The 16664-nt window shown below is 55.7% G+C and overlaps 8 protein-coding genes across 8 annotated transcripts; 3 read left to right on the top strand and 5 right to left on the bottom strand.

Moving 5' to 3' along the window:
* Nucleotides 1-534: 534 nt before the first annotated feature.
* Nucleotides 535-1192, bottom strand: BBK36DRAFT_1160632 (Sm-like ribonucleo protein; the record flags this gene model as incomplete). Its single annotated transcript, XM_024894309.1, has 3 exons — nt 535-833; nt 974-1023; nt 1179-1192. 3 exons carry the CDS (start codon nt 1190-1192, stop codon nt 535-537), a joined length of 363 nt encoding a protein of 120 aa, XP_024748754.1.
* Nucleotides 1193-2429: 1237 nt separating this feature from the next.
* Nucleotides 2430-5046, top strand: BBK36DRAFT_1160631 (Cullin-domain-containing protein; the record flags this gene model as incomplete). The annotated part of the gene is made up of 2 exons (XM_024894308.1): nt 2430-4810; nt 4869-5046. 2 exons carry the CDS (start codon nt 2430-2432, stop codon nt 5044-5046), a joined length of 2559 nt encoding a protein of 852 aa, XP_024748753.1.
* A 969-nt stretch (nt 5047-6015) lies between these two features.
* BBK36DRAFT_1135800 (hypothetical protein) lies at nt 6016-7412 on the top strand (the record flags this gene model as incomplete). The annotated part of the gene is made up of 5 exons (XM_024892763.1): nt 6016-6114; nt 6250-6461; nt 6551-6989; nt 7099-7110; nt 7224-7412. Coding segments are annotated over 3 exons (739 nt in total), but the record flags the coding sequence as incomplete, so codon positions are not given.
* Nucleotides 7226-8010, bottom strand: BBK36DRAFT_1121424 (3-hydroxyanthranilic acid dioxygenase; the record flags this gene model as incomplete). The annotated part of the gene is made up of 3 exons (XM_024890825.1): nt 7226-7693; nt 7807-7876; nt 7979-8010. The coding sequence occupies 3 exons, from the start codon at nt 8008-8010 to the stop codon at nt 7226-7228; spliced, it is 570 nt and encodes a 189-aa protein (XP_024748751.1).
* Nucleotides 8011-8606: 596 nt separating this feature from the next.
* BBK36DRAFT_1142412 (SET domain-containing protein) lies at nt 8607-10499 on the bottom strand (the record flags this gene model as incomplete). The annotated part of the gene is made up of 4 exons (XM_024893522.1): nt 8607-9289; nt 9377-9635; nt 9735-10025; nt 10083-10499. The coding sequence occupies 4 exons, from the start codon at nt 10497-10499 to the stop codon at nt 8607-8609; spliced, it is 1650 nt and encodes a 549-aa protein (XP_024748750.1).
* A 1243-nt stretch (nt 10500-11742) lies between these two features.
* BBK36DRAFT_1205390 (Ctr copper transporter) lies at nt 11743-12638 on the top strand (the record flags this gene model as incomplete). The annotated part of the gene is made up of 4 exons (XM_024897356.1): nt 11743-11829; nt 11913-12096; nt 12362-12449; nt 12521-12638. The coding sequence occupies 4 exons, from the start codon at nt 11743-11745 to the stop codon at nt 12636-12638; spliced, it is 477 nt and encodes a 158-aa protein (XP_024748749.1).
* Nucleotides 12639-12891: 253 nt separating this feature from the next.
* On the bottom strand, nt 12892-13990 carry BBK36DRAFT_1170162 (hypothetical protein; the record flags this gene model as incomplete). Its single annotated transcript, XM_024895412.1, has 3 exons — nt 12892-13574; nt 13652-13868; nt 13964-13990. 3 exons carry the CDS (start codon nt 13988-13990, stop codon nt 12892-12894), a joined length of 927 nt encoding a protein of 308 aa, XP_024748748.1.
* An 835-nt stretch (nt 13991-14825) lies between these two features.
* BBK36DRAFT_1160625 (hypothetical protein) lies at nt 14826-15431 on the bottom strand (the record flags this gene model as incomplete). The annotated part of the gene is made up of 1 exon (XM_024894307.1): nt 14826-15431. One exon carries the CDS (start codon nt 15429-15431, stop codon nt 14826-14828), a length of 606 nt encoding a protein of 201 aa, XP_024748747.1.
* Nucleotides 15432-16664: the final 1233 nt, after the last annotated feature.

Raw genomic sequence — 16664 nt, 5'->3', positions numbered from 1 at the left:
CTGACTTGGGAAGGACCTCGACATCATGATGTGTGTGGGTGGGGGAACAGGTTGATGGGATCGATATCTTGCTGATTTTTAAGGAGATGATTTCGAAGTCACGACACCAACGCCACATGCAAATCTCACATCATGCAAGTATATATCAGTTGGCGAGCCTTTGTGTATTCGGTTTCGGATATCTTGTCATCTTGAAATAGAGTCTTGGTGGCTGCACATCAGAACGGTGCATCTCAGCTCTTCCATCCCTCCCCCTAAGCCAATGCCGTATTTCGTTTTGATTCCATATTGGGCAAAACGCATCCCAAACGCCGTTTCCATCGCAAGTCTGCGACTTCACCTCCGCGAATATCCTTTGACCTCAAAAAATGACGTGCTTTGTTCTGTATCGCGTTACAAGTGATCCCCTTCTACCCACTGATATAGACCATTGGCCTTTTGCTAGCCAGAAATCAGAAGATATAGTGCGCCCTCGGGTTCCCTCGAAACCCCCCTCGTCGTAATCAGTATCGGTCGTCGCGAATTCAGGGACGCTTAGCCACGTCCACGGCCGCGACCACGACCGCGACCTCCCCTACCACGGCCTCCACGACCTCCGCGGCCACCTCTGTCAGCCTCCTTTCTCGCCTTGTTCTTGGGCTTGGGCGCGTCGTCGATGAGCAGGGTGTCCAGCGGGAGGGAGTCGGGGAGGATGAAGTATCGGATTGTTGAGCCGCGGATGTTCATGGTGTCGAGGGCGATGGAGTCTTGGCCGCGAGCCGTCATCTTGACCGTGCGGAGGGCGACGTTCATCTGGGGGGTCACGGACGAGATGGTGCCGTGGGCGATGGTGCCTAATTTTTTGTCGGGTTAGCGAGACAATTTGCTTTCTGGCTTGCTTTTCGCTGCCGAGGGGGGGAAAGAAAAGCTGCCACGAGCTGTATGAACGCCGCGAGGCCACCGGGCAGCTTCTTGCGTTGCTGTTGCACCGTACCATTCTTGAGCTCGATTGTCACCGTCTCGTTGGCGCACTTCATCAGAAATCTGCCATCACGCAGCCGTCAGTATACATCTCGTTCAAGCTTCAAAACGCAAAGCTTCAGCAGGGGGGACGACGGCGAAGCGAATGAGCTGCTCGTCCATCCAACATGTGACTGTGTTCCTTGCGAAACTGTTCGGCTATTGGGGGAATTGCCCACCTGACGAGCTTCATGGCGACGGTCTGAGGCCCTTTCTGGCCAGGTGCGGGATCAATTCAAGGGTTGCTGGCTTGTCTCGTCACGCGCGTTGCCTCGACACACGGTGGTTGTTGCAAGGCTGGGCGGGTTGCCTTGGATTGTCGGTCGGAAAAATAGTTGCCCATTGGATTTAGCTGGGCCGACGACCAACTCAGGTTGGCTGGGGATGCTGGGTGAGCTAAGCAGCACGTGATCATGCTGCTGCTGTGCTTCCAAGGTCAAGATGAGATTAGTCATCTTGCGTGAATGGAAGCGAACTGGCATCGTACTTGTCACCTTCACCCCGCCGTCTCGCTGGCGCAACCTTCAGGTACTGCATACTTCCCAATCGAGACAAAGCGCTTCGTCTCGAGCAAGCGGCCACCAGAAAATTCGTTATCGATAATGCGAGCTCCATCGAGAAGTGGGAAACCCCGGCAAGTCTGCTGGCAGCGGAGTCACTCTCGCAATTCACCCGTTTCCATCTACTTCGTCACAGGCAGATGCAGCCGCTTCAAACCCCTTCACCTCGTCCAGCAGCCGCTCGTTTCCGTCCGTTGCGTACGGGGAGAATGCAGAACCCGCCAACGCCATCGTCTTGCCGTCTTCTCGCTGAACCCATCGTGGCTTGACCATCTCTCCCCGTGCTCAGGACAAGGCGCAACCCGCTGAGACTGCCGAACCAACTGCCCGCCTGCCGTGCTGCTGGGTAGAGAGAGGCGCCGAGCTCTGCGAAAACCCCCACCATCCGTGCGACCAGCGACAGCGACTTTGGGGGGTTTTGACTGACTCTTCATCCGCGATCGGCCTCCTGCGACAACTGGCTGGCAGATCCTAACGCTCCGTCTCGTGGTGTTTGTTCTCGAGGTCGCTCGCAGAGCGCTGAAGCAGACATGATATCAGGGCGAGGGGGAGCGGGGGCTCGAGGGCGCATCCGCCCACCTCGTCGGATCGTGCGTGTAAGTTGTTGCAAGTTCTGAAGCTTCCAATTCTCCCCGGCGCAAGATTCACTCACGGCGCACTTCTCCTACCTTGCTCTTGCCGCTCAACGAACCCTGAGCGCATTGTGAGCGCAACCTGAGCCGTTCCTGAGGCGCATCCTGCTCTGCCACGTCGAAGGCCATCAACGCCAGCTGCTCTCGGTGCCCTGCCCCTCTACACCACTTCCCCTCTGCACTACCTCCGACACTGCTCACTTCCCATGCTCTTCCCCCCCGCATGTGGTACGCCGCGATGGGTTCCAATCAGAGCAAGCAGGTGCCTGAACGTGCGCAGGAGCCCTCTTCCGCATCATTCTACTTCATCCCTAGGGCGCTCAAACCAACTAACCGCCGTTTACAGTCCCAGGCAGCGGGCGAGGGAGCCGATTTCGATGCGTGCTGGAACATGATCAAGGAAGCGCTATACGATATCCACAACAAGAGCTGCGGCCGTCTGTCCTTCGAAGAGCTATACCGAGCAGCCTACAAGATCGTCCTCAAGAAGAAGGGCGAGGTTCTCTACGAGAGAGTCAAAGAATTCGAGGAGCAGTGGTTCGCCGAGCATGCCATCCCCAAGATTGAAGTCCTCGTCACCAAGAGCCTCATCAACATCAGCGTCGATGTCTCGTCGTCGGCCTCGGTCAGCGAGCGGCGCCAGACGGGCGAGAACTTCCTCAAGGGCCTGAGAGATACCTGGGAAGATCACAACATGTCTATGAACATGACCGCAGACATCCTCATGTACCTAGACAGAGGTTACACGCAACAGGAGCCCCGCCGGGTCCCCATCTTTGCCACGACCATTGCCCTATTCCGAGATCACATACTACGCTCATGCCTGAACGCGAATTCTGACAGCACGATTGGCGACATCCTGATATCCGTCATGCTGGACCAGATCGACATGGAGAGGCGCGGAGACATTATTGATCGAAACCTCATTCGCAGCAACACCCGGATGCTCAGTTGTCTCTACGAAACCGAGGATGAATCCGAGAACAACAAGCTCTACGTCACCACCTTTGAGCCCCGGTTCCTCGCCAACAGCGAAATCTTTTATGCGCGAGAATGCGAACGGCTGCTGCGGGAGTCGGACGCCAGCACCTGGTTGCGACACACCGAGACCAGACTCCATGAAGAAACAGACCGGTGCGGCACCACCATTGAGCTGGAGACTCTCCCCAAGGTGACCAAGGTCGTGGAGGAGAAGCTTATTCTTGGTCACCTCGACGACTTCCTTGCCATGGAGGGTAGTGGCCTCCGGTGGATGATCGACAATGACAAGACCCAAGACCTCAGCATCTTGTACAGACTCATCTCGAGAGTGGATGAAGAGAAGACGGCCCTGCGCGACATATTGCAGAAGCGAGTTGTCGAGCTGGGGCTGGAGATTGAGAATGTGCTGAAGAACACCGACTTCTCGACGGCACAGGGCGATGGCGAAGAGGGCGGAGACGGCGAGAAGAGCAAGACGCTGAATCCGGCCGCGCAGCAGACGGCGGCAGCCATCAAGTGGGTTGACGACGTGCTTCGGCTCAAGGACAAGTTCGATTACATGCTCCAGGAATGCTTCCAAGGCGACCGGGTGATTCAGACAGCCCTGACCAAGAGCTTTGCCGAATTCATCAACCTATTCAGCCGAAGCTCGGAATACGTCTCTCTCTATATCGACGATAACCTCAAGCGAGGAATCAGAGGCAAGACGGAAGCCGAGGTGGACGCAATCCTGGAAAAGTCCATCGTCCTGATTCGGTATCTGCAGGACAAGGATCTCTTCCAGACCTACTACCAGCGCCACCTCGGACGACGACTGCTCCATGGCAAGTCGGAGAGCCACGATGTCGAGAAGCAATTCATTTCGCGGATGAAGCAAGAAATGGGACAGCAGTTTACCCTCAAGTTCGAGGGAATGTTCCGAGATCTCGTCACCTCTGCCGAGTTGACATCGACGTATCGCGAGCATGTTCGCAAGCTGGATCCCGAGGACCATACCATTGACCTCAATGTCAATGTCCTCACGACCAATTACTGGCCGTCAGAGGTCATGGGACGTACCGCTCAATCTGGCGATAGTTCCAAAGTGGGATGTACCTGGCCGCCCGAGGTCAAGAGGCTGCAAGCTAGCTTTGAGCAGTTTTACCTGACGAATCGCAACGGTCGGAAGCTCACCTGGATTGGTACCACCGGCAGCGCAGACATCAAGTGTGTGTTCCCAGCGATTGAGGGCAAATCGGGCCCCCTGTCGCGCGAGCGTCGCTACGATCTGAATGTCCCGACATACGGCATGGTGGTCTTGTCGCTGTTCAACGACCTCAAGGACGGCGAGAGCCTCAGCTTTGAAGAGATCCAGGCAAAGACGAGCCTGTCGACGGCGGATCTCACGCGAGCGCTCATGGCCATTGCCGTAGCGCCCAAGTCCCGCGTTCTGGCCAAGGATCCGCCCACCAAGACAGTCAAGCCCGGCGACAGGTTTTCGTTCAACGCCTCGTTCCAGAGCAAGACGATCCGAATTAAGGCACCCATCATCAACGCCGTGTCCAAGGCCGAGAACAAGGAGGAGAGGAAGGCGACGGAGGACAAGAACAACCAGACCCGATCCTACATTATCGACGCCGCCATTGTGAGGATCATGAAGTAAGTTTATCCAGCGTGTCAATGAATCGATTAGTCCCAGCTAACCAACCGTCATTAGGGCACGAAAGGAACTCAGCCACTCGCAGCTGCTGGGCGAAGTGCTGTCGGTGCTGGCTGGTCGCTTCAAGCCCGACGTTCCCATGATCAAGAGGCGCATCGAGGATCTCATAGTCCGAGAATATCTGGAGCGTCCGGACGAAGAAGGCGCGCCATCCATGTATCGCTACCTGGCTTGATTCTAACGGCCGACATTCAATACGTGGGTACAGGGTTGGGTAAGGGTTGCTTCTGACGAAAAATCCGCATAGGGGGAGGGGGGCTTTATTTCCTTCGAGGTTTTTCTTTCAAAACATGGCACGGCGTCCAGAGCTTACTTTGCTTCTTGTTATCATGTCATTTCGCATTTATAGGAGTGAGGGGGGCGAGACGTGCGTTTACGCAACGGCATATTCTACAGCTGGAAGGCGATATAAGGAAGCATCTAGATGATGGAACCTTGGAAGTGTAGATTTGAAGGAAGTCGATAGCCCAAGCATTGAGAGGACTGGCAAAGGGTACATGGAGTGCCATGTACCAGATATTTCAGCCAAGGTACTCTAAATATCTGGCTTTTTTTTTCCCCCTTCTCTTTCTTCTCTCTTTGTGTGGCAGAAGTCAAATCATGGCTGCAATTATGCGTGAGGCTGATTATGAGATTTCGAAACGAAATCACGAACTGCGAAGTCGGAGTAATCAAGCCTATTATAACTGACCTCGATTAAGTATCGCTGAGGACGGGAAGCAGTTAGTGAGTTGAGCCCAACCTGGCCTCAATGTTCAGCATCTACCTACAGGCGACCACACAGTACTAGATCTGCCCTGTAGGATAGCGGACAACTTAGCGGGCAGCACGCACTGCACTGCACTGTAGACGCCGGGCCATCTTGTGCCGAGGCTTACATACGGCCGTTTTCCGCCGTTCGGCAGCCGAAACTGGGGAAGTTCCCACGATCTCTTTTGTTGCTCACCCAAACTTCCATTCCCAATGTCATCGAGAACTTGACTTTGGCCGGAACTGCAAGTTTTATTGAAAATTGAAAGCAGGCTCACACACAGCACCGAAGACATTTTACCTTCTTCTAACTTTCATTCAGTCTTTCAAGATCTGTATAAGAGAAACACAGTTTGTGTGTGTTGCTGGTTTTCCCGCGAACCAAAAAACAAAAAATGTTTGGGCTCAGGAGGTCAATGGCCACAGTGGCCTCACAAGCCTCCCTCTCGCTCAAGCAAGCCGGCAAGGTCGTCTGCATCGGCCGCAACTATGCGTAAGAAGAACCAAAAACCAAAACCCCCAATCAATCAAATCTCTCCTCTACTGCCTCTCTTACTCTCTCTCCAAAGCAAAAAAGAACAAGCAGAGAATGCTAACATCCGTGTGTGTGTGTGTGTGTGAAAAAAAGGGACCACATCGCGGAGCTGGCCAACGCAAAGCCAAAGAAGCCCTTCTTCTTCCTCAAACCGCCGTCGTCCATTGTCCTCCCCGGCGAGGGCCCGTGCCTGCAGCCCAAGGGCGTGGACATGCACTTTGAGGTGGAGCTGGCGCTGGTTATCGGGCGGATGGTGAGGAATCTGCATCCGGAGGACGAGAAGGGGGCGTTGGATGCCATCAGGGGTGAGTTTTTCTCATATAGTGTAGTGAAGAAAGAGAGAGAGAGGGAGAGAGAGAGAGAGAGTAATTCGCTAACATAAGGGGGAAATCAGCCTACGCAGTCGCCATCGACATGACGGCGCGCAACGTCCAAAACGAAGCCAAGAAAAAGGGCCTCCCCTGGGACATCGCCAAGGGCTTCGACACCTTCCTGCCCATGAGCAACCTGATCCCCAAGGCGGCCATCGCGGACCCGCACGACGCGGAGCTGTTCCTCGACGTCAACGGGCAGCCGCGGCAGCGCGGGTCGACGGCGCTCATGATCTACCGCATCCCGCGCATCGTCAGCGACATCTCGCGCGTCATGACGCTGCTGCCGGGCGACGTGGTGCTCACGGGGACGCCGGCCGGCGTCGGGCCCGTCGTGCCGGGCGACGTGATGAGGGCCGGCGTCAGGGTCGGCGGGAGGGAGGTGGAGGAGGGGAGGATCGAGGTGCCGGTGGAGTTGTCGGGGTCTGCGTATGAGTTTTCGGAGACGTGAGTGATTGCTGTATGTGTTTATATGCTTATATATATATATATATCTGTTAATATACATATGAAGACCATTACTAGTCGGGGAGGACTATGAAGAAAGGATATGAGACTGAGAAAATTAGTGGAGGAGGGCTTTTTTATATCAACGTGGCTATTCGACTCATCGCATCGTGTCCCCATCCACAAGCAATCTAACCTATTCATACACAAGAGCAAAGTTTGTTACAACGATAAACATCAAGTTCCCCCAATCACTCCAAGTTCGGATCCCGAATCGACCCCGGCTTCGGCGCCCAGTCCGCCACCGTCCCGCACCGGGTACACGTCCTCTTGGCCTCGTCGGCCCGAAAGTCCTCGACGGCCAGCTTGATCTGGGTGCCCAGGTCGGTGCAGTGGAAGGCGGCCTCGTGCACGACGACGGCCTCGCCCGTGCCCGCGAGCGCCTCCTGGCCGCACTGGCCGGTGCAGTACCAGCGCATGCGGTCGATGGAGTCCGCGGGGCGGCGCTGCTCCAGGACGATGCCGACCGTGTTGGCGAAGCGCACGGGGTTGTGCGGCGTGTTGGCGGGGAGCAGGAACATGTCGCCCTCGCGGATGACGATGTCGCGGAAGGCGGTGCCGTCGACGACCTTGAGGAGCATGGCGCCGCGGTATTGGTAGAACCATTCGGGGGTTTGGTTGATGTGGTAGTCGGTGCGGGCGTTGGGACCGCCGACGATCTGGTGTGTGTTTGTGTTAGTAGGGCTGAGGTTGAAGGACCAGTTGAACATGTGGGAGAGAAGATGTGAGATGAGAGACAGCGAAAGGGTTGAGCAAGGGGACTTGCCATGACGGTAAAGTCATCGTTGTAAACGCAGTAGTTGTTGACGGGCGGTTGAAGCAGGTGAGAGTTTGTCTCAAGCCTGGAGGATGAGAAGACATGGATTAGCTCTTTTTGTCAAGTAGGACACCGACGAAAAGGACAGAGAAGGGGAGTGAAGCTGATGAGGATGTTTTTGACTCACCACTTGGGCAGGTTGACTGGCGGTCCGAGCATTTTGTGATCGCTGGAGGCTGGCTGTTGTTGTGAATGGTTGTATGACTCTTCAACACCAAAGCTGGGGTAAGTGGCGACGACACTGATCTAGTTTAAAACAGCTATGCTTTGCTTGTCAAGTCAGTTCAACGGTCAAGCCTCGACTGAGAAGCTCATGAAACCGGAGCCGAAGATGCAAAGAGGAGAGAGTTGAAAAAAAAAGAACTCACTAGAAGCCTATCGTTTATGAGAAGTCACAGAACTGACGAGGCACAAAAGCAGAGATGACCAAGCTCAACGTCCCGTCTGCCGTCCGAAATCGAGAGAATCTTGTTTATCAATCACACCCTCCAGTTCCTTCCTCCAGCAACTTCTCGTGCGGTATTTCGTACTGTCGTTTACCGTGCCGAGCTACATCGAGCTACATAACTCGACACATCTATCCGGCTCTCCGGGCTTGTACACCGTACAGTGCGAAGCTCCCCGATATCCCGCACAAACGGTCGCCGAGTCTCGCACCGTGTGGGCGTCAGCCGTCGACATCATCCCACTTCAAGCAGCCCAAGACTTCACCTCCTTTTGTGATATAGTATGAGATATCAAGTGCCAAGCATCGACTATTCCACAGTCCAGAGCTTCTCGTCAACGCCCGCCCACCTGAGAACCGTCTCCTGAGACGCCTTGAACCTGCGCCGGAACCCCCTCGTCGCCGGCCGGGGCCCGTTGTAGGTGGCCGTCTCCGACTGCAAGAAGGCTCGGACGATGCCCGTCACCCGGCCCTGGTCTCCGTAAAGGTTGACCAGCATCCCGTGCAGCGCGTGGAGGTGCCCGATGAAGATGTCCTGGAACTCCTTGTGCTTTGGCATCGACGAGTCTCGCAGCGCCGGGTGGCAGGGGAACATGGTGAAGGTCGACAGGCAGAGCACCAGGTCGATCAGGTCCTCGGACCAGGGCAGACCCTTCCGGTAGCCGGTAAAGGCCAGGGCCTTGACGCGAATCTTGATGCTGTTGACGAGGTCGCCCTGTCTCTCGCAGAGCGCTGCCAGGGCCTTGAGCACCGTCGGCAGCGGCTCGAGGTCGTTTGGCCAGGGGCGCCCCGCGTAGCCCGTCGCTATGATTTGGTTGACGGTGGCCATTTGCCGGTCGACGTCGAATCTGTTGGGGGTCGCCCAGGCTTGCTTCTTGGACTCATCTATAATGTCGAACAAGGCAGCCTGTGTGCCGAGAATGGCGGGGATAGCATCGCCATCGCTCTTTGCTTCCCTGCAGTGACGATCAGACTCTGCCCTGCATCGGCCGCCTGTTCCTCGTTATCAGCATTTCACGTCTTACTCATTGAACCGACTGTGTCAAGACAGTGGGAGCCGGGACATGTCAGAGAACTTACAGTGGCATCGAAACTGATACCTCGACGTAATGCGCGGGTTGCGAAACGTAAAATCGTACGCAATGTCTCGGTAGCAGTGCAGTAGCTCCTCGCCGGCCTTGAGCTTCCGCAGAGCTCGAACCTGCACCTGCGTGCTGTTGAAGACAATGACCACGTTGGGATCGCAGTCGTGGTTCAAGAGAGCTCCCCCCAGGTCCAAGGCAATTCCCAGCGGCGCATTTCGATAAGTCTGATCGACTGGCAGCGCATTGCAACGGATCTAGAAGGGCAAATTAGCTAGCTGCCTGTACGCTGCAGGTTCTCCTGTCCCAATCACGACTGGGTCCATCTCGATGCCGTTCTCATGGGGAGAACTCACGATGCCATACAGAATCAGAATTTCGTAGATACCGAGCTCGCTCTTAGTTCGCTCCTTGGCTTCGCGAGCGAGTTCCAGAACCTTGTGCCAGGTTCGCTTGGCTCGTCTCTCGAAATTCGCCATCTCACTTTCCAGCCTGGACAGGGCCTGGACCTGCTCCGGCAGCAGGACCTTCTTCCTCATCAGAATCAGGAGACGGTATAGGGTTCTCGTCTCGAGATCGGTGGACGCGCCTGACAGCAAGCCGCATTCATATAGATGGCCCGTATCCCAGGCTCGTTGCCAGCAAGACTACACAGCAGCCCATGTTAGTCAGGGTGGCCAGGGCAGCAGGGCCGTCTACTTTACCTGTGAGCAGTACTGGTACATGCGGCAGCCATTGCAGACATGCAGAGGAGGCAGGACCTCGCCAGGCCCGAGAAAGCGACTCTCTGATGGGTGAAAGACCCTCCGCCTCTGCTGGAAGCAAAAGTCGCAGGCTTCCATGCCGTCGCCGACCTCTGCACAGAGAACAAGGGGCACCGACGTGAAGAGGAGCTCGCCCTCCTCCACGTCCCGGGTTGTGTATAGACCCGAGCCGGCATTCAGGAGGGGGGACTGCCTGATGCTGAGAGAGCCCGCGGGAGCCTGGAGGCTGTCGAGGATGTATTTGCCCAGCTGTGTGTCCTCGTGGATGGGCCAGCGCGGCATGGGGCCGTCGGGTTTGGCATCAGTCGGGCCCGTCTTTCTGACGCCGGCGGCGAATATCTGCTCAAGGGGATTCATTGCGTCTGTGCTGGATGATGTCCTCCCATGAATGGGTGGTAGAGACGAGCTGAGATGATGTGGTTCCCTTGGGGTACGCAGCTGAATGCCTCGCTGGAAGCGGGATCCCACGTATTTGTACAAACTGGTGGAAGAAGAACGTAGGGGAAAGGTTATGCAAGGGGTTGGCCACCGGGTAAGTTGTCACTACATGGAGGGCTGAGCTCAGATGACTTTTGGAGTCGCACAAGAAGGGGCTTGCTCGCCATGTAAGGTATGGTCAGGTAGATATTGGATGGTATGACAAGGCACTGCATGAGGTGTATGCGGAAGAAAGAAAGTTGGCAGGCAAGGGGAAACAGTGTGGCCGGCAGCTTCCATTCGTTTGTACTACTTCAGCTGTGCTTTGGCTGAGGGAACGTGACGACGATAGGGCAACAGGTGGACAGCTGATATCGAAGTCGTTGCGTGCTGGATGGATGGATACGATGGAGGTTCTGCTTGGTGATTCCGTGATTGTTTGCTTGCCAACTTCAGCTTCTGGCCGTTCTATCAGGGGTTGTTTCAGCCCGAGCTGCAGCTTGTCGAGAAGCGATTGGCGGCGGCGGACGGGGCTTGCAGGCCGTTGCTGTTTGTTCGAGGCATTTTCGACACTCGAGTTTGTCTTGATCCTTCTTCCTCTCCTCTTCCTGTCCATAAGGTAGCGGGAACGTGTAGTTGATGAACAGTGACATTCGTGAATCGAGCCAGCTTTATAAGGTAAATATCCTCGGCTGGTGAGATGGATGCTTTATCGTTATCTCGACTACAGTAGCATGGCACAGCTACAGCGCTTCTAGGGCACTGGCTCCGCTACGGCTCAGTGGTGCAACTCGAGGATTGCCGCTCTAGGGAGGTAGCACAGGCCCAAGCAGGCACAAGTGCCGCATCAAAGGTACCAAACCTGCTCACGAGTATCGTCGAGTATCTCGGCATACACACCGCCACCACCAGCTACCCGCAGATACCGGCGCATCAACCACGGTACGCGCGTCTTGGATGTCGCAAGCTGCCGTGCGATCCACCCACCGCCTGCCAATTGTACTCCAGTACTATCGGCCCTCTCAGTGACAAGCGGCCAGAGCTTCAGATTGTCTCTGCTTCTGACCAGAGACAAGTCAATAACTTGCTCGCTTTTCCTCGTCCTTCTCCCTCTTCTCCCCTCTCCTTCTCCATCTCCCCAGCTTCATCATCTCAGCTTCTCTGCTTCGCCGAATTTCAAAAAATGGACCACAGCCACCACATGCACGCCATGGAGGGCCACGAAGGCCACGGCGGCCACGGAGGCATGGAGGACATGTGCAGCATGAACGTGAGCGAAATCACCCTCTCCTTGGCTGGCATGAGGCAGCTCGTCCGGCTCACACAATGATGGCTGACGTGAATGCCCTCTAGATGCTCTTCACCTGGGACACGACCAACCTCTGCATCGTCTTCCGCCAGTGGCACGTCCGCTCCACCGCGTCCCTCGTCTTCTCCCTCATCGCCGTCGTGCTCCTCGGCATCGGATACGAGGCTCTTCGCTCCGTGTCCCGTCGCTACGAGGCTTCTCTGGCGACCCGACTGGAAACTGTTCCTAGTGAGTCAATACCCTTCCTCTCCTCTTGCTCTCCGTTGGCTTCGACCCGACAAAGACAAAGTCGTTATGCTCCCCACCCACAATTCGGCGGCGAGGGTATCAGAACATCCCCATCATATCCCCACCCCGTCAACGAAGTGGCCTCTCTTGCAAAGAGTAAAGGAAAGAGATGACGCATGCTAAGATGCCCTTTGAGCTGCTCCTGAACATGCCTACCGCGATGATGAAGAGATTGTTACTGAGACACCCGCCTTCCACCGCTCAGGGCAGAACCGCGAAACCGTCAGCAAGCGAGGCCACGTCATCAAGGCGACGCTCTATGCCATCCAGAACTTCTATGCCTTTATGCTCATGTATGTCTCTCTTCCACCCTTTCCGAGTGCTCCCTTGGCCTGTTTCTGACCTGTGGCTTGATAAATTCCAGGCTCGTCTTCATGACTTACAACGGCTGGGTCATGGTTGCCGTCTCGTTGGGTGCCTTTGCTGGCTACCTCTTGTTTGGTCATTCCACGTCGGCGACAAAGGACAATGCTTGCCATTAGAATGCCGGCCGGACGCGCTTCATCTTGAGCACTTTGGATTTGCGTTGGATAGCGACAGTGACGTGATTTTGCATGCAGCAAATGCCGATCATATGACTGAACAGGTACAATATCCGCACAGGCTTCCAGTCTGCTGTGAAATTCTTCGAACAACAACAGATAATTCATCGTCTTCGTCTATTCGTTATACAGGAGTGAATCATGATCAGAGTAGCCTCTGAGCATAACGGTGTGTTCTGTCTTGCGCTAGCGCTCACATCTTGGCGGGCTTGTCTTCGTCCTTCTTCACAGGATAGCTATTCTCATGGCTCTCATCCAGCGCGCCCTCTTCCTGCGCAACCCTGATGACTTTCAAATCTCCAAAGTCCTCATTGTGCTCCATCTCAGGCTCCTCGTCGTACGCGATCCTCGCTGCGTCGACGAGCACTCTGCCCGTCAGGCCCCAGACCTTGAACCGGCCCTCGTGATCCTGGCTCACCTCGAGCTGGTCCGCCAGCTCTATCTGAGCGGCGCTGCCGCGTCTCGGCCGGGAGACCTTCTGGTTGTTGACGGGCACGTAAAAGTTGTGCACCCGCCACTGCTCGCCCTTGTAGTTTGTCCACGCGCCTTCGTACCAATGCCCCGGCGGCAGCGTCTCGCCCGGTCGCGGCGGCAGATCGGTGGCCTTGAGAAAGTTGTAGAAGGGGGCGCTGAAGACGGCGGCGACCTCGCGGGCGTCCAGCCGGGGTATCATGGAGTCTTCGACCAGGGCCGGCGGCGAGTCGGGCGAGGTGCGGTCGGCGTGGAGGAAGGCGACGCAGGGCGTCACGACGAGATGCGTGCGAGCCAGAGAGGGCGGGAGGTAGCAGAGCTGCTCGATGCGAAAGGGCTTGGGGATGCGCGAGTCGTCCATGGGGAGGCCGATTTCTTCATAGGCCTCTCGTCGCGCAATCTGGTCTATACATGGTCTCGATCAGCACGTGTGCGAACTCTCTCTCTCCAAGCTTCGAGACTAAATACATGTACAAACATACACGGCGTCTCGTCTCTACTGTCTGCTTTCCCCCCCGGCAACGCGGCATGGCCCGAGAAGCTCCTCAGGCTGGCCGCGCGCATGGTGATGACGACCCTCAGGTCGCCCCATCGGTCCGCAAACAGGAGCACCAGGATGGCCGCTCGCTTGCGCACGGGCAGCGCATCCCACAGCGGGAACGGAGGAGGTCTATATAGTCGGAGTCGGTTGATGGCAGCCTACAAAGCAACAAATGCGTGTGCGACAATGGCGTCAGCAAAAAGAACTTGCAATATATTTGGCAATATATAAATCAGTGAACGAACGGACCGACCAGAGAAAAGGGATTCAGGGACGCCATTGTCGAAGCATCATAGTACAGCGATGCGCCGCCGTATTCATGCGCAACACTGGCAGCGTCGACGCCCAGCGCCGAGGCGATCTCGCTCTTGACCTGCGCAACTTCGGCCTCGGACAAGGACGGGGACGACGACGAGGCGACGTCCGGCTCCGGTGCGGGCGCGGGCGCGGATGCGGATGCGGATGCGGATGCTGTGGGATTCGACGGCTGCTGTTGTTGGTTCCACGGCTGCTGTTCCTGATGCTGTTCCTGTGCCTGGGCGGTCATCTTCCAGCGTTGTCGGCTGTTTTGTTTTGGTTTTGTTCAACGTGGGGGAAAAAAGCCACGGGCGCTTTGCGTCGGGGAGATGGGGGATGATGACGCCAGTGGAGAGGCGGCGGGATCGGAATCTGGGGGTAGTATTACGGAGCAATTGGGGCGGGGATGGCACCAGCCGAGGAACGGGCCGATGGATGGCCGGGGGGGTAGACAGATGGAGATTTGACTGAAGATTGGAAGATTGGAAGATGGAGAGGCTTGACAGCTGGTATCTGCTTGTCCTGGGGATGGACTGGTCTATGGTGGTTTGATGAAAAAGACACAAAAGGGCGCGGGCTCAATCCACTCGTGACGACATTGACGACGCTACCGGAATTCCAGGGAGAAGGACATCAAGAAATAGAAGATGGGAGTACTTATTAGCATTAAGATACAGGTACATATGATCGATCAACCCACGGAATCCAATCAAATAGACTCCCACGCTCCAGCAGCCCGGTTCAAGCATTCCAACCAGTTCCAACAACCTTCACCCTTCACATTCGCCCCATCTTCATCGACACACCACACCCTCATCTTACAACAGCGCAGCAACGCCCGCAGCCAGCAAGCCAAACACATCCAGCGCCTTGAACCCCGACCCGCCCGACACAACCGGCATCTGCGTGGGCTGCACCGGCGCCTGCGTAGGCTGAGCCGGCCTCGTCTCGTTGCGGTGCGGCTGGTGGTGCTTCTCCTCCTTTGCCTTGGCATCATCACCGTCCTTGTCCTTGTCGTCGCACTCCTGGACGCGGCGCTGGCCCTCGGGCTCAAACGGGCTGAAGCCGAGGCAGTCTGCGTAGTCGGAGGCGCACTGCGCCTGGTTGGCGTCGGGCTGGCCCCTGCACTCGTCGCTGGCGTCCTCGCACTCCTTGACGCGCCGGCAGTCCGTCTTGGGCGCCGCGGACGCGGAGCACTTGTCGGAGACGTCGTCCGGGTTGTGGGAGCCGTCAAAGGGGTTGTAGCCCAGGCAGTCGGCGTAGTTGCTTGCGCAGGTCGACATGTTGGCCGCCGGGGTGGCGCGGCACTCGTTGTACGCGTGGTAGCACTTGCACTCGTCGTCGTCCGCGGCGGCGCCGGCGTGGTCTGCCATGGCGGCGGCGGAGGCGACGAAGGCCGTGATGAAGAGGAGTGCGGAGCGCATTCTGGATGGGTTTGGGGGGGTTTTTCTCTTGGGATGTGTTGTGTGGTTTGGATGGAGGTGAGAGATGAGAGAGTTTCGGTGAGTTCAGTGAGTTTGGATGATTCAAGGGGGAGGAGATGTGAATGAGTGAGTGAAGCTGAAGAGCATGAGGCTCATCTCTGCCGAACATTCAACGTCTTTATATACTATTACCGTCGATACTTCAAGGGAACAGCAAACACACAGAAGATGCCCCAGTTCGGGCTTGCTGGAAACCGCCGGCATTCCAGCAAACGAGGCGAAATACTTGTGGTGTTCTAGAAACGCGAGACATTGGGTGGGCTGTGCTGGCGATGCTCCGAGACATATACATTAACATTGGGGGGGGAAGCCTGGGGAAGATGTGGTCACCCGGGAGAATGGGACTGGGAATTTCTATCCCCTTTTTATCTTGCCTTCGGTCGATCGGCCGATGAGGCGAGGTAGTGTCTACTGAGGCCTCTCCCTTCAAGCATCGATGGTAGGGCTGAGTGTTGTTGTTGGGTTGACTCTCATGCAGTCAACTTACACCACACCTACCATTCAGCACCGGCCATGAACCTTTTCCTTTCCCGAAAGCAAAACAAACGGAAGCGCCAGCGAACGTCTGCAGAAAGAAGATCAAAAAAAAAAAAGATAAAAATGGGCATCCGTCGAGCTTTTCCCGCATGAAAAGGCCAACATGCCAAGGAAACGAGAGTAACATTCCTCGTCCCCCTTTTTTCCCTTCCTTCTTCCTTCTTTTTTTTCCCACTTGTCTGAGTATTCATGTCGATACTTGTGACCGTCATTCCTTGAAGAAGTGACAAATGACATCAAGACTTGGAAAAGCATGACCTGACTGGTGGTTTTTCTCCCCATCTGAGGTGACTTGGTCGTACTAGTATGAGGCAAAACAGATCACGATGTCTGTGACACGCAATATCAGGAGACCAGAAGGGTTCCGACTGGGACTTCCAAGTCTTCATAGCCCAACTCAATCGCTCATTTTCATCCTATTTAGAACCAAATCCTTCATTCATCATCACCATTGAAAAAAAAAGTAAAAAAAAAAGTAAAAAATCCCGGAGCACGAGATTAGTATTTCCAGGCCTCCCCAGCCCCCCGTTGTCCAGCGGTTCCTGTGGATTGCATTCTTCATAGTTTATTGGACACTGTTTGCTTGATACGCAGTTGAATCATGAAGCTGACTCTGTAATTCACAAGTATATCCTC

This window comes from Trichoderma citrinoviride, assembly GCF_003025115.1.
Source record: "Trichoderma citrinoviride strain TUCIM 6016 unplaced genomic scaffold BBK36scaffold_9, whole genome shotgun sequence".
In the NCBI taxonomy this organism is placed as follows: domain Eukaryota; kingdom Fungi; phylum Ascomycota; class Sordariomycetes; order Hypocreales; family Hypocreaceae; genus Trichoderma; species Trichoderma citrinoviride.
The sequence above is the reverse complement of the archived record's forward strand: the minus strand, read 5'-3'. Positions and strand labels throughout refer to the sequence as shown.